The following is a 16,547-nucleotide window of genomic DNA, read 5'->3' as shown; positions in this document are numbered from 1 at the left end:
TTTAAACTTCATCTACAGTAAATGTGCAAAGATTGGTGTGTCTAGAAAAAGATTCCTGGTAGCACCCCAGGAACCTTAAATAAAACAGGGTGCATCGCCTACTGGAAATGTTTATTTCTTTGTACTGACCATGCAAGGCACCTATACAAGTTAGACAAGATGCTCAGCTGTTTCATGATTAACACTAGGACAAGATATCACCATAAATGATGGTATCTTGTTTCATTAGCTTCTTTTCAACAGCCTGCGTTTCTCTATTGACACAGGAATACTACTGTTAATACATAATCTCTACTAATCTAATTTACTATTGATGCTTATCAGCAGTTTGTAGTTACCTTGAAGCAAAGTCTGCAACTCAATTGAAAACTACAGCATTTTCTATACAAACTTGGTAAGCTGTATGTTCAGTGCAGCACAACACTATCCACAAGGTTTTCCAAGACTTTCTTCTGTTACAGTGTCTGTAAGGACACAGCCACGTTTAGTAACTTGTGGGGCGCTTATTAAAACAGTGGTGAAGAAAACACTGGTACTGACATTGCTAATAGTCTTCCTTAACCTTTTGGTCATTTACAATGCCAACATTCCCGAAGTGCTGGTTATGACTCAAGACCTGCCACCTGCACCACTTATGTCCTGTTGACATCACGTGAATCCTCACCTCTGCTCAAGGTGACAAACAAACATGACTGGAGTCCAGGCTTGAAATGCCTCTGTAGTGACTTCTGAAGGGCAACTTGTTGTCCTTAAAGTCTTTCAAAACTGTAGGAACTTATTTGCCTACAAAGGTAAGCAGGAAGATAGTGTAAGGCCTATAAAGTGAATCATAATATTTTGCAGGAATATTTTAATTATATTAATTTTTAAGAATTTGACTTTTTAAAGATGAATTGGATCGTTGAAGTCTTTTTGTCAGCATAAGACAAAGCTCAAGCTTTAAAAGATGAAGGAATTCAGCAGAGTTTGTTTACGAGGCAGATTCATATATTACAACATTTATCACTTTGTATATTGTATAAGTGTTTATCCACCAGCTTGAAAATTAGCATAAGGCAGGCATTATGTCACTGATTGGCATTGTCTGACAAAATGGCACCTGACATGGAAGTGTGTATGATGCAAAGGGGCATCGTTGAATTCCTCTGTGCAGAAAAAATGTCACCCATTGGCATTCATTGATACTTGCTGAATGTTGATGGAGAACAATGGATGTGAGCACAGTGAGGTGGTGGGTGGTGCGTTTCTGCAGTAGTGACAGTGACAGTGACTCACCTCTGCTGGTGCAGATTTTTACTAGTGTGACATACTGGCAAAAATGCAGAGCTAACAGTGGTGACTGTGTTGAAAAATAGTGTTTTGTAGCTGAGAATGTGCTCCATCAAACAGTGTTACTGCACTCTTCATTGTAGTTTCCATGGAAATTAATAGGAGGCATTACTTTTGAAGCAGCCTATGTCTATGGTATCCCTGAAAACTGAAGGTGTTTATTTTTATCTCTTGACCTTAAGCAATGAAAATGAAATCATTTATGTATGCATGTACAATTATGAGTACATCTCACCAGGAGAATTCATAATCTCTTCTATGATTATATAAAGAGGTAGTAGAGAGCTTAGACTCCCAAATTAGGCACATTTTTTAGTGATGGTGAAAATAATCCCCATCATTAATTAGTTCTTCATGTCCCCAAACCAAAATTTATTTCCTAGCATGATTATGACCTTTGTATTCTTTATTTCGTAGAATCATATTTCCTCTATATAACTTGCACTTTAGCAAATACCTTTCAGTACATTTGCTTTTCAGATGAGGCTAACTGCTCATTACCTCACAGAGAGCATTTATGCATAAATATAAACAGCACAGTTCTTGGCATTTACCTTCAAGATTATTTTATATTTATGCTTCAAGTAATAACTAAATTTTAAAACATTTCTGAAATTACTATGAAAAAATAAGTAATGACAGTATTAATTTTATTTAATCTAAAAATATTTATGTCTACAGCTAAGCCTGTAATTCCAACTCCCTCTGCAGTCAGCCAAGAGCAATACATCTCTCAGAGGTGTATTTTAAACGATTTACGTTCTGGACATGCTTGATTCTCCGCACAGGTAGATTAATCTTTAAATGTTCACAGTTTGATGAGATAAATTTCATTCATTCAAACTTAAAAAATGGAAAATTCAATTATTTTCAACCTCTATAAGGTACCGTAACTAGGAAAAATTTTCTCAAGTCTATTCTCAAATCTATGTTAGTCTCTGCTTTGTTGAACTCTGTTTTTTTTTCAATAGCTTTTTTTTTCTCTTCAGTGGAGACACAAATTAAAACTGACCACTGAAAGAATGGTGTTATTTACTAGAAAATCTCCCTAGTACATAGAAAAGATGGAAAATAATTTGAACTGAACTGTTACATTTCTTTAGGTCTACTATTAAAAGCTTGCAGCCAGTTTTGACTTGCTCTCATCAACGTGTTGGTTTAAGCTATTTTAAGCACACAAAGCCTGAACAAAATTCACAAAATTACTTCAAAGAAAGTAAGCATTTGCAGTTTTTCTCACGTGAAAGCGTGACTACGGAGATAAGTATGTTTATTTGCTGACTATAGTTTTGCAACTGTTGCTTATCTGAGAACAAGCAGCTGAAGATTATACAATCCTGCAAGTAGGTGAGGTGAAGGTAGCTTGACAATTTCGTTTATGTTGAAGTGTAACTAATTCAAACACCAATTTTATCAGTGTTTGTATTGCCTTTGTTTTGCCTTTGGAGTCTCCAAGAGAATGAAGATTTAACAGGAGACTTAAGAACTTCATAATTACAATTTCCAAACAAAACAGACAGTAAAAATACAGCTAGACAAGTACTGTACTGTCTAGAACAAGGCTTATTTGGCTCCTTCCAGCACTTGAACAGTTTGAAGGCCATAGGAAGTTGTTCCAAAGCCAAAACAGAAAGATGCTAAAAGCTTATGCTACTGTTGCTCCTTGGGAGGCAGTCAGATCCTACTCAAATCACCTTGTTTGAAGCCACTCAGTCCTAATCTCACCCGCCTGCATCCATTTTAGGGATGAGATCTGTGACTTTGCTGTCTGCTCTTTACCAGGAAGAAATAGGCAGGGAAAGGAAAACATGAGAACTAGCAAGAAACACGGGGACAGAAAGGTTCATATTGCTACTGTACAAGCAGTACTGCAGCACTGTAGGCTTTTGGGAGCATGGATAGATTTTGTGGGCAGCACAGGTTTGAATGTTTTCCTGTCTTACTGATCCCCCTTAAATATCTGCTGTTGCTCTCTACGTCTCACCTGAAGGATGGAGGCAGGAAAATTACAGCTAGTTCTTCTGGCATTGCCAGGTCAGGGTCACTGAAAAGATGGAAGTGGGACAGGGGCCTCTGCAGTCTGAGTCACCCTTTTTGCCCAGCCCTCACCCTTCATGATAAAAGCCCTGCAGCTATGAGCACCCTGGTCACAAACCTCCACGATGTGGCCCTACTTTCCCATAAAGGCCCTTCTTCTCATAGTAGTTGTTGCTAGGAATCCAGTGGCTGCCACAGCATGGACTGACACAGATGGCAATGGAGGAGATGTCTATCCCCCACTGTGGGACTTTGTTCCTGAAAACCTTCTGGATTTCCCAGTTAAGAACAACAAAATTGTCATCAATCCTTGGAACTATCGAGAACGACTGGGAGTGTACAAGAGCTTGCTAAAGGCATCAGCCAAATATTTTATGGCCTTTGGATCCCAGAATTCTGGCAACATTCTCTGGGGATTACCATTGCAGCATGGGTGGCAATTTCGTACAGGTATGAATTATGTCCTTAAGCTACAGGAACAGATAAGTGTTCCCATACCAGGGAAGCAGACGCAGAAACATATGTAAAAGGTCATTTGAGGCTAAGGCTGCAATATCATATCCAGGGCTTTGTTGGGGAATGTGTTCTCCTACATGCTGCTTCAAGTGCAGCATGCTGTGTATGAATTTGTGCCTGGCAGTAAATCCTTCTTGCCTGGTGCAAGCAAATGCATCTGTCTGCCTTTTGTTGTTGTTGTTGTTGTTTTTGTTTATTGGTCGCAATCTGTAGCTTTTTGAGGTCATAGATTTTTTTGAAGCTGTATATTTTCCGGGAAGAAAATGTAGACACTGCAGCTGATGGTGAAGGAAGGCTGCCAGCATTTAATCACAACTAACAACTAATCAAAATTAAATACTAAGTCAAATGAAGAAAAGGAGGTAGAACAAGCAGCAAAATCAGTGAAGGCTGCTAGCTGGCAAACAGCAGCAAGAAGAATTTGGTTGGAGTTTAAGCAGGCTTTTTCCAATTTTCTTCTTTATATGTAAGAAAACAAAGAGAAGATGAAGGGGATGGATGTTGCAGGAGAGCTGATCCAGTGAGTGGCTGAAAGAAAGATGACTTCATGCAGAAGCTATGCTAGAACTGCTGGAAACAATCTAATCATGTTGTGTGGCCACATTTGCAAAGTGAAAACGTGCATGGCTGCAATAACATTTTGCAAGTAGAGATGAGGGACGTGATGGGAGAGAGGAAGATTTGCATCTGGTTGAACAGACAGACGTAGACTTACTGTCATAGAACTGGTCTATAGAAAGGATATATATTTTTGAAATTACTTGATCAAAAGGAAAAAGGAAAGTAGAAGGAGAAATACAATATGAGTAGAAAGTCTTTTACAGAAAGATATGTAAGAAGTATTGACGAATAAGTGGATAACAGGAAAAAGAAAGGAAATAATTTTGGTGTGTGTAAGTCATGAAGTTAGCAAATATGTAAGCCTAGTCCAGATAGGCAGTTGTGTTAGATTAGTGAAGAATGAATGAAGCATTTGTATATTGATGTAATGAGCTTGGCCAATTTAAAGGAGGAAGTGGTGCTGGACAGCAGATTCCTGAAAGAACCACTGAAATATATTGCCTTAACCATCCTGTCTGGTTGTGAAGGTTATACTGCTGAGAAAGCATTTTTATGAGTATAGTTTCATATAAACTACAAAGAACAAGTGAAACTGCTACTTTAATAAGAGTGGCACAAATATTTGTAATGAGCTACTCACAGACATAAAATGAAATTATTAATTTGCCTAAATTTACAATAGAGTCAATGTTGGCAAGACAGGATATCTTGATGAGCAAGACAAGATATCTGATTAGAATGTGATTGTGGAAAGAGAAATTGTTATTTTAGAGATGGAGCTAAACTGAAAGAGTCCTACTATACAAACTGAGGAAACTGGATAGTATCTACCCCCACATTTGCATATAGAAGTACAAATACAGGAGCAAGGATTTTAAGAAAGTTTCAGCTGGCATAACATGCCCAAAGAATAAGAAACGTAGTGTCTATACTTATAAAGAAGGAAAAAAGGAACAATGGCACAAAGATATTCTTATTCTTACCTCAGCTGAAGGTGAGACATTAGAATAAGTGTAAAGGAAAGAATATATAAAGACATGGAGCAAAATAGAAAATTCTGTTGAGCTGCATGCCTCTCCATTGCCAGTTCTTTCTCTTGGTGCTCTACTGCTGAAAGACATGGACTTGAGCAGCTGGCATACTTCAGCATGTATCCTCTGTCCAGTCAGCAGGAGAGGATGATTAGGATAATCTATATGCACATGGTTCATGAACCTTTCTTCTTCTTGAGTAAAAAGTATTGAGTGTCTTAACAGAAAATTTGTTTGGTTTTTTAAACAACGTAATGAAGTTCTGATCTGACAGAATTGACAATATCTGTATTCAGCTAACATGTTAGAGAGTAGGTGCTCTGCAGGACAGAGGTTGAGAGCTTCTGGAACATCTTATGTCATTGAACCTGACCATGGTACTTTCATGTGTACTTAAAGCAGATTTCCTGACTCCCTACATGACTGTTTACCATGTGATGTACATAACAAAGTGCTTTAAAGAGTTAGGCTACTCCTCCATGTCATGTGCTTAAAGTATGTCTTACATGCTGTCACAAATAATTGTGAAGTGTCTTGCATGTTTGTTACAGCACAGATGCTTGAAAACTCTGTTAATCAGATACAACAACATTTGCATGCTTAGCTTAACAAGAAGGTAATGTTTGTATGCATCATTAAACTGAAAGAGATTCTGTATCACACAACCCAATCAGTTGATACAATTACTAGCACACTTAATTTGTACTATTCTGGTCATTAAACAGCTCTCCTACAAAAGCAGACTTGAATCTACTGAAAATGATGCATCAGCTATGCATGTGTTTATGGCTCTATGTACACGTATATTTATATATCTATAAAAATATCATTGTGATGTCCTACTTTCAGACAGTTCCATAAACTCTTAGAATACATTTACAGTGAGCAATGAATTTAACAGTAAAACATGGTCATATTACTATGCACTGCATGAAGTATTGACTGAGAAATTAAACTATGCTAGCAACAGTAGTTTATGAAGCAGAACAACAGTAATTGTTCTACTTCTCTTAGCAAAATTCTCCATGCTTTACTGATATATATAGATAGATATTCATCTCAATTGGATTTCTTGCGTGAAAAAGATTGAGAAATAATTGGTGCATTCTTTCATTTTATTTAGGCAGATTAGCAGATCCTACAAATGGGACTTCCTGTGGCCACAGAAACCTGTGTATATCTGTGAGAAGTTGGTGGTCTTGTAAGTATACTCTATCGCAATGTTCTTCAAAATATGATTGGTGTCCTAGAAGGCAATTCATTGTCTTTCTCCCTCTTGAACTTCTATCCTACATAGTGATTGCAGCAATAATAATACTTCATTCAAAATTTGCAGCAAGGTGCTTAAGTGTGAGTTGAGTAAAAGAGACTTTGACAACTGTTTTGTGGAAGGAAAAAAATGCAAACTGAAGTTTTAAAAATGTATTAATTGCAAAAAAAGCATGTTAAAATATTTGGGAAACACCATGATGGGTATCAGTGTTTGTATGCATTTGTAGAAATCACAGTTTTCAATTGTCCCAGAGAAGATTTCTTCAGTTTAAATGCTGTTTTTTCAAGTTAAAACTGAATGTGAGAATGTCAAGCAGAAATCTTTTTGGTTCTTGCATCACTGTTGGTAACACAAACCCAGCAGTACTTTTCTCCCTTCAGCCACACCTCTGCAGCTTCACTGTGGTAAGCAGGGTACAGCGAATGAAACAAAGAGAGATGTTGTGCCTACAATATCTCAATAATTTCATTATAATCACAGCACTTATCCAATGCACTATCAAGAATCCAGTTAACACTTTGACCTGGCATATATAAACTGTAAGACAATTTCTATTCACTGTAATACTGGAGAGAAAGTGTAAAGATCTGTATTTCCACTATCAACATCACTGACATTCTCATTGTTTTCCTCAGTATCTCTAAAAATGCACATCCAAATAATTTAACCAGTCCTCCGAAAAATGGAGAAATCAAAAATTCCTAGATCTTTTTGATAATTTACTTCATTCATAGGTAGGCCTTATTGAAATGGAGAGAGCAAATAACTGTTTTTTATGGTGTGCAGTTTTTTCTAGGAATGAGACAATTTGTAAAAATGTGTATCATAACTGTAACTGGAAAGTGGGTATGTCCATTATACCTATGAAAATATTATGAATTGTAGGAATACAGCATAATCTCAATGGCTGTGAGACCAAATCATATTTGGAACCGCCTTTGCATTAGACAGCGCCAATAAAAAATAAAGTGACAGACTTTAGTGAAGTGCCAGCCATGACCTAACTCAGCCATATGTGTTGTTGATATCACTCTTGGTAGGTGTGGTGGAGCCTCTTATCCTCTTGTGGTACATAAGGTTCAGTGCAAGATTTTCTGCAAGAATCATGGGAGAAATTACAGCATGTGAGACAGCAAGTAGCAGGTTTTTAAATAGTGAGGAATATTTTGTCCTTTAGCTCAGAACTTTGCAGAAGAGTAAAGGATATGATCTAGAATGCCACATGAAAGTCAAGGGTATCCATTGTTCTGCAGGGCAATCCACTAAATAACACTTTCAGCATAAATAGAAAAAATACCAGTCCTACAATGCTCTTTGTCTCAAGTGCAAGTACACACATGTAGCTTCTTTCCCTCTAGTAATTTTTACAGCCAGTGTCTATGTGGAAGTGGACTCCTTAAACAACAATGCATGGATAGATTTCTCACAGAGTGGGTCTTAAAAGGAGATTTTTTTTCCGAGTCCAGGAATAAAAAAAAAAGTTAATTTTTCTCATCTGATAAATCAAAAATATTTAAATAATTTTCCTACACCAGAACTGAGTAACATATAAACATAACCAGCCTAAATAGAAGGATGCTTTTGTTTCCATTCTCCAAAACCTGAATGAACATATTATTTAAAAGCAAAGAACCAAAAACGCTAATTTTTTTCTTTGTATCCAATTTGAGTCAAAGTCAATATTTTTAAGCTCTCTGTTTTTTATGAAAATGGAAGCCTGGCTCTTTTGGAAAGATTAGCTTCCATTTTTCCAGCAACGGAACTGACAGATAGGAGGGGAGGAAAAAAAAAGACCAGCCTGACTTACTGTCAGTACTTACATCTAAAGTCAATGAAACTATGAAAATCTCTTTTTATCTAACACACTTTCCCTCCATTGGAAAGGAAAAGCCTCTCCCTCTTTTTCCTCCAGCACATTTTCACTCCTTCACTTCTGTCCCTCACTCCCTCCTCATCCCTGCTGTTCTGCCATGAGTCCTCCTTTCCACAAGACCTGCTGCCTGGCTGCAGTGAATTGCTCTGTCTCTCCCCACCACGTCAGTGCTTTGTTGTGGAGGCTTCTGATGGCGGAGCAGCAACTGAATTCATATCTCCTCATGTGATCAAAGCTGTGAGCACAGAGTAAATTAAAATGTAAATGTAGCGCTAAACCAGATTTCACCATGATATTCCAAGTTAAGTTTGAGTCCCTGAGTGTGAACAGCACTAGGTGCTCAGGAGAAGGTGTCCCATGATGTGACAAGTAAGAGGGGTCACTGCATAGACCTGTGCAGAGTACCTTCTCGGAACAGAAATCAGATTCACATTCAGTATTTGCATTGCTGCTCTTCACTTACTTCTGAACACTGTAATTCTGCACAATAGCACTTTTGTTGCCTCCAGGAAAAGTATAATCTAGGTCCTGATTTACCCTATTGTAGCAGGGGTACACAAAAATTATTTCAGACTGCAGAGAAATGCCTAATTGTTCTAAGGATGTAAGCAGTTTGCTCTGGTCTCCAGGGCAACCGTCCCTGGCATGTATAGTCATACCAAGCTGGGAATGAGCTTAAGTCAGAAACGCACTTTTTATATGTCCCAAGGTATAAGAAACACTGCTTGAAAGACTGCTGCTAAAGAAGTCTTGTTCTTTTGACCTAAAAGAATATTCAGTGTATTCCTTTGCTGCACTGTTCTCTGTTGTCTGAGTCCCCCAAGCAGGTATAAGTAAGTAATACTTGCAAGTATATTTAAAATAATTTAAGTGTTTTCTGTTGTGAAATCCAAGTTTCAGCATCTCTGCTGAAAATAACAAACAAAAAGGGAGACTTGGCTTAGTGATTGCTCCCAGTGAGACGCTGTCTTCTCATCACTTGGGACCTCTGTTTGGCTCCTTTCACTGGCTGTTTCCTCTAGAATCCCTAGCCAGGCCCACATACAGGAGATGGAACAATTATTTCCCATTAATAGGATAGGGATACATGATAGGCTATAAAGTTTTGGTGATTTTGGTCTTCACTGCTGGAACTGTGTGCAAATATCTGGGCAAACCATGGCCCTGAGATTAAGCATGAGAATATGACCTCTTAACTCAATGGCTCAGAGCTACCTACCCAAAAATCTGGGCTCTAGGATGTTCTTTGCTGGAAGTCATTAAAATTTATTTCTAAACAAAGAAGGACACAATCAAGAGGAGAATTTAAAATTTTCTTCCTACATAAAGAACATCAAAAGTCATATGAACACTTTTGCAGGAGACGTTGTTCAGCACAGGCAGGAACTGAACTTGGCTTTCCAACATGCTTATGGCCAACATATAAATTAATATCGAAATTTGTATCTGAATCAATACAGTTATTACCACAAAAGGATTTCAGTATATACATTCCACTGTTGGATGGACATTTTGAAATGCCTGCATTTGCTGTTGGAGGGGCTTCATTTTTCGATGTGGACATTATTTGTTTCCTAGTGGTTAATGCCTCCTCCTTTCCGATTCTTAATACAGGTATGAATTACTACCTAGCTATCATACCCTTTCTGGGTGCAGTGGAAGCTGGCCTCTTTGGAGAGCTGCAGTATGAGGTAGAAATGTTGCCGCCAGAGGAACGAAGAGATGATTTCTGCTCTAGTGTTGCTGACTGTCGTTCTCGCATCCCCAAGCTCATGGATGAATGGAAGGCTTATTTTGAAGTAAATGATATTACATTTTTGAAATATTTTAAAATATTAATTTTTAAAGATTATACTGGAATATTTCTTTTTTAAAATATTGTTATTATTTGTTATATTTCGGTGGCTTGATTTACTTTCAATAACAAAAAATAATAACAATAACAATGAAAAAGCAGTGGAAAAAGGAAAAGCTTGACATAAAGTGAATGAGAGATGAGAAGGATGAGACTTATACAAGTTACTGATTCTTTTCCTTCCTTTCAAGTTAATTTTGTATTTTGGCATCTGTCCCTAGAGACTGTTGTGTTAACGGTTATACTTATTTTCCTAATGTTAGCAATGCCAAAGTATGCAGGTGGGATAGACTTTACTCTTGATAAATGGTCTTGAGATGGTTTTATAGGGCCTGTTTATTCCTTTGAACATCAAAAAAACTGAAATTCAGAAGGATATTTTTTAATGCAACTACATAATCTATTTCCTCCTTATTTGGTTGCTCCCTAATCACAAAGATGACAGAATTTCTTACTTCATAGGTTTAATAATGATTTTTATAGATAACCTTCTCTATTCAACATTTTTGTTTGTACTCAAATAATAGATAATGATCAGCAACTTAAAACCACAAGTAACTCTTGGCGATTCTAAGTGGAGGAACAGGTTTTAAGAACAAGACTGGATTTGTTCTCTTCAGATTCTTTACACTAAACAGTATGTTTAGGAAGTTATTATAGATGATCACTTTGCAAATAGCCATAAAGACAGCCATTAAGGCTCATTTTCTTATTTTTTGAAATTTTTTAGCAGTTGCAGCTGTAAGAGTACAAACTGTTTTTCAAAAAAATAAATATTTTAGCATAGAAACTTCCACGGCACTCAGATACCAAAGTCCACCAAATTATTGTGACAGAATACCTAAATTATGTGTGAAAAACGTTTGGTCTGTTGAAGCTAAAGAATGGCAAATACCATTAATTTTGTCCAGAATATAAATTTGTTTTAGAAGTCTATATGAATAATTTCTCCCTATGTCAGATAGCATGGTTATTTAGAAAGTACAAGTAACACATTCTAACTATTCATAAGCAATTTTCTTCAGCTTGAAAACTTATTCTTTTGTGAAGTATGTATGTAAGAGTGAAAAATGTACTGATTTCAAAACATCCTCTCATTTCTCTGCCTTTTTCTCCCTGTTACTGCAGTATCTACTGTCTGCAGAGCAAAAAGCCATGGACCCGGCAAAGTCCTCTTCCTTCGTGCTGGATGATGCCCTCCACCACATGTGGAAAGCGCATGTTGCCTCCATTGCTCACGCACTGCCCAAATTCCAGGACAGGTATGGGAATGAGAGAGGTGGCCAGGGGGGACCTTCCCACCTCCATGCCTATTTGTGAGGATAGTGCCTGAACAAAGCACCTATGAGACTCTGGGCTTTCACCCTCTAGGAGCATGAGATATCTGGCAAGAGATGAAGCCCCGGCACCACAAGCTGCGATAGGCAGGGTTGACACAAGATGCTGATTCCTCTCTGGGAGCCAGGGCCCTAGCCAGGAGCTGTATCTAACCTGTCCAGATATGGTTATGCCAGGAGAAAGTAGGTGTAAAATGCTGCAGGAGACTTTAAGTCACTACTAAATTGAGATTGCTCAGGATTTTATACTGATCAAAACACATTTGGGATAAATAATATGTTGCTGTGTTCTACAGTGGATTTCAAATATCTGTTCATTCTTTTACTTTTATTTCTTACAGCTTAAAATATCTCTGTGATCCAGAAGCAAATTTTGGCGAAGACTGGGCTAATGGTGTCGATTTCATTGCAGCCACACATTTCTCTACAGATTTGCAGACCACAAACAGTTTCCAGGCTTTCCTGCCCCAGAGGATGCTCGTTGAAGGGGATGTCCTCCCATCCATCAGTGGATTCAGTCCACAGCAAAACAGAGTTCTGCTATCACTGAGAGCTCTCAACAAAGCAAATCAATTAACAGGTATGAGCCCCACCTACAGAATCCTATAGTCCATAGATATCTTATGTCTTCTGTTTCTATACCTTTCTCCACACGAATGCAGTGATTTTCAATATACAATAGTAAATCACTTCATAGAGATGAACAGTAAAACAGTATGGCAAAGAGTACAACCACAAGTAAACAGTGCACCAGAAAGAAAGTACAGCAATGAGATAACATTGACAATATGTGATGAGGATTTCAGATGAGACAAAGGTTTTGTTTGTAGGAGCAGATATCTTACTCTTTTTTTCTCCAGTTTACCCAGGAACTTTAAAAATGAACGTTAGCTTGCATTTCACAAGTTAAATCTGAAAGCATCAAACTTGTAGATCGATTTACTGGATCTGTTGAGGCCATTATAAAAAAAATGGGCAAAAGATCAAAAATGACGGTTTGTATGTCCACAAGTATTTATACATGCTTTGTTGTTGTTGTTGTTTTCCTTTTTGTGGGACTCATTTTTGTTTTCATTTTCCCTCTCAATCTTTAGTCTTACAGAAAATATTACACAGAATCACAGAACTCACCTCTCCCAGCAAAACACTATCCTTCAGACAGCTTTAACTAAAATAAGTTCTGCATCACCATCCAGTGGTGAGACATAGAATTACAATATTCTGATGGGCTGATACTATTTATTTATTTGTCCTTTATGAAAGGAAGCTATTTTGAATATTTAAATGAAAACACAATGTAAAGTTACACCATAAAGCTTGTATCCAGAGCCATAGCATTTTTTTTTGTGATCTTCTGTCTATATACTTTAGTGAAAATTCTCTCAGTAGCTGTATTTATAGCTGCAAAAGGCTGTTTAATGAAGATATTATGTGTTACAAGAAAAACATCCTCACACCACAGTGTTTTCCTCACACATCATGTGCAGATTGCTTCATAATTTGAATAAAGATCTTAACAGCCCTGTCATATGTCCGGTAACCTATATCACAGCTCAGGGTTTCTTTCAAGAACTCTGTCCTCTGCATGGTAGCTTGTGCCATGGATCATAAAAAAATAAGTTTCTTTACCAATCTAGAATTCATCTCTCCACAGTGGAGACAGCAAGAAAAAGTGGGACTTGCAGGGCAGAAAGCAGGGAGCAGAGCACCAGGGCATATGAGCAGATGAAGGCAGCACTGGAGGGAGAGAGGAGAAGAGGCAAAGGTGCTGAAGGCAGTAGAAGGAAGGAAAGAGAAGCGTGAAGATGTTCTATATGGATGCATCCATAAAAAGTCTCCAGCTGAAATCCCTGGCATTGCAGGCTGAAGTCTTTCCTGACTCTGCTTTGTAGGGTTGGGCTTTGTGTTCAGCTGAGAGTTATATGCAAGCTAGCTCAACCTAGCAATAGCTTTGCAGATCAGAAATGGAGCTTTAAACTATATTTGACTATATTTGGCTCTGGACTGACAGCCTCAGAGTGGATCTGAAAAGCTAGACCTTGTTGTTACAGCACTCATGACAAAATGACACATACTGTTTTGTAGAGCCAGATTCTTCAAACTTTTAAACATATTCTGTGAGAAGTGGAGTTCTCTTGTGCTGCAAACATCAGCAGCTGAGAGTGGATATCAGTACTTAATAGGATGGGTTCCTGGCCTGCCTAGAAAGAGATCTGATTCAGTTTGCTTACCCTTCATTTCCTTAAAGCTGCCTCTAGCAGGGAGGTGAAAATATGATGAAAAAAGCTCTTGAGTTGAGACAAGGACAGGGAGATCACTCACCAGTTACCACCATGGGCAAAACAAACTCATTGTAATTGATGTAATTTACTGCCTATTGATAACAGACTAGAGCAGCAAGAACTAAAAGCAAACCAAAAATACCTTCCTCTTCTTCCTACTCCTCCCAAGCAGAGCAGGGGAATGGGGACTACGGTCAGACCATGATACTCTGTCATAGTCTCTCTCTTCCCCTACTCCATCATGGACTTCTCTTCAGGGCTGCAGCTCCAGCCTGGGGCTGCTCCTGCAGGGGCTCTCCATAGGCTGTGACTCCTCCAGGACTCATCCAGTGCTGTCCCCTGGGCTCCTCCAAGGCTGCACATGGAGATTTGCTCCACGTGGTTCCCATGGGCCACAAGGGGATGACCTACTCCACCAAGGACCACTCCTGGGCTGCAGGGAACCACTGCTCTAGCCTGGAGCACCTCCTGCCCTCCTTCTGTGCTGACCTTGGTGCCTGCAGGGTTGTTTCTTTCGAATTTCTCACACCTCTCTCCCAGCTGTTGTGCAGCAGACTTTCTCTTCCTTAAATCTGCTCCCAGAAGCACAACCAGCATCTGTCATGGCTCATCTCTGGCAGTGGTGGGTCCCTTTTGGGGCAGCTGGAGCCAGCTCTGACCTGACATGGAGTAGCATTGGGTTCTACTCTCAGAGGCCAATTTGCATACCCCCACTACCAAAACCTTGCCACATAAACTCAATACAACTGCCTCTAAAAGTTCTCCACTAATGGACAGTCAGAAGCTCTACTGACTGAGCGCTCTGCTCCTCACAGATATATGAAGGCAAAAGGGCAGCAACCAAGTCAGCTGAGGGGTCTCCCACTGTCCTCACAGGTCTGCTAGGAGAAGCACAGTCTTCCTGGCTGCCAGACTGCTGCCTTCTCTTAACTGCTCATTTCCCTGCAAAAATACAGTGGAAATGCTGTTCTTTGTTGTTGCCTTCTATAAACGAAAGCATATTTTGCAGGAGAATAATTAAACTCTTGGTTTTCTTGTAGATACTTCTTTTGTCTCAGATTTTCTTGGTAGTTCCTGTATACATCATAGAGATGAGCAGAGGGGAGCAGGCAATGAGCATTGTGCAAACAGGTGCTAAAGCAGGACTGGTCAGGCATGCTTCGTGGAGAATGACAGCTAATTGCCTGGATGAAAGTGTAGGGGTCATTTACATCTTTAGCTTGAGGCCTCAGCTGGGCAGAAGTGTGAATTCATTGTTGATTTAGAGTAAAAACAGAGATGTGTATGACTGTAACCATTAGGCCATTGCTTCATAAGCTATGAAGCTATGTGCAATTGCAGAACAAGGCTCTGACATGTGTCTTCAATCATTTTGATTTGCAACACTAGTGACAAGGGAACAAGCCAAGTTGTCTGTCAGTACAAAGGAACCTGAGCTGAATGAATGGCCCATGTCTCCCTACATAGCTGTAGGCAATTACTACCCCATCGGCATGCTCCAGCCTTGTCTACATTTCACTGTCCACAGGAGAGTGGTTAGGTGTTTGCTGCCAGACTCGTGCTTCATCCCTTGTGTGCCTGGAGCTGTGTGTACTCCATGCTAATCTGACAGTGTCACACTGTGTTTCTTTCCAAGGAGGAATGTTGCTGAAGCTCTGGCAAAAGGAAATGTCTACTGAAGCAGCAAGAAAATTTGGCCGAGAACTGATTGAAGTCTTGGCTTCCAGCCCAAGTTCGGAATATACAGTGATTTGAAAGGAGCTGATTTCACTGCACCCTCTTTCCTGAGAAAATGCAGTTCCAACACTGATTGATTTAATCTTTTAGCAGTTATGTTTCTAGTGAACTGGTCCTGGTAATTTCTTAGAGCAGGATTTCCTGAGTAGCCATGTGGGTATCTCTCTTATATTGAATCAATATTTTTATCCTTAATTTTTTTTTTAATTAGCTCATTTGTTTGACTCATTTCCTTATTAATAAAATGCCTTACAGCAAATCTGATTTTATTACTTTTTTAGACTTCATAAATAATGTATCATTATTGGAGAGAAATTTGAAAGTAACTCATATTCTCTTTCAGGCTCTTTTCTTCCCCTTGTATACAATAATCCCAGCAGATATGTACCCCGATGGTCTAACTGATAATCTTCCAAAACTTTTCTTTGAGTTATGATCCCAAGCCAATGCTTTGACAATTTCCTACCAAAGCTGCTGTTTCACAGAGCAGCTGCAATTAAATTTAAAGTGTTTAGGCTTTTAAGATTACATACTTCAGTACAGATGGATTCCTCCTCTAAGACGTTATGCAACAGGTAAGTGCTGCACCTGATGCTCAGAAGACAGTCCTGAGAGATCCTGAGCCCAATGTGCTTGTTCTACACAGCTCTTAAGTGACTAACAGAATTTCTGGCATTTGATTTCTTACAATGACTCCAATAAAGCATTGACTTATT

At 38.8% G+C, this 16,547-nt stretch overlaps 1 protein-coding gene across 1 annotated transcript; it reads left to right on the top strand.

Moving 5' to 3' along the window:
• On the top strand, positions 3,463–16,090 carry C3H6orf58 (chromosome 3 C6orf58 homolog). Its single transcript, XM_021392987.1, has 6 exons — positions 3,463–3,816; positions 6,598–6,675; positions 10,235–10,419; positions 11,604–11,737; positions 12,154–12,392; positions 15,731–16,090. Exons 1-6 carry the CDS (start codon positions 3,492–3,494, stop codon positions 15,847–15,849), a joined length of 1,080 nt encoding a protein of 359 aa, XP_021248662.1. The 5' UTR covers positions 3,463–3,491; the 3' UTR covers positions 15,850–16,090.

Source organism: Numida meleagris, chromosome 3, assembly GCF_002078875.1.
Source record: "Numida meleagris isolate 19003 breed g44 Domestic line chromosome 3, NumMel1.0, whole genome shotgun sequence".
In the NCBI taxonomy this organism is placed as follows: Eukaryota; Metazoa; Chordata; class Aves; order Galliformes; family Numididae; genus Numida; species Numida meleagris.
Note: the sequence above shows the minus strand (reverse complement) of the source record. Positions and strands in the feature narration are given on the sequence as shown.

What these genes read in the sequence shown, in the direction of transcription:
- C3H6orf58 (XM_021392987.1), top strand. Translation starts at nt 3,492, where the DNA reads ATGTGGCCCTACTTTCCCATAAAGGCCCTTCTTCTCATAGTAGTTGTT. An exon ending in TGGGTGGCAATTTCGTACAG is followed by an intron (nt 3,817 to 6,597) that starts GTATGAATTATG and finishes CATTTTATTTAG; the next exon opens with GCAGATTAGCAGATCCTACA. An exon ending in CAAAGCAAATCAATTAACAG is followed by an intron (nt 12,393 to 15,730) that starts GTATGAGCCCCA and finishes TTTCTTTCCAAG; the next exon opens with GAGGAATGTTGCTGAAGCTC.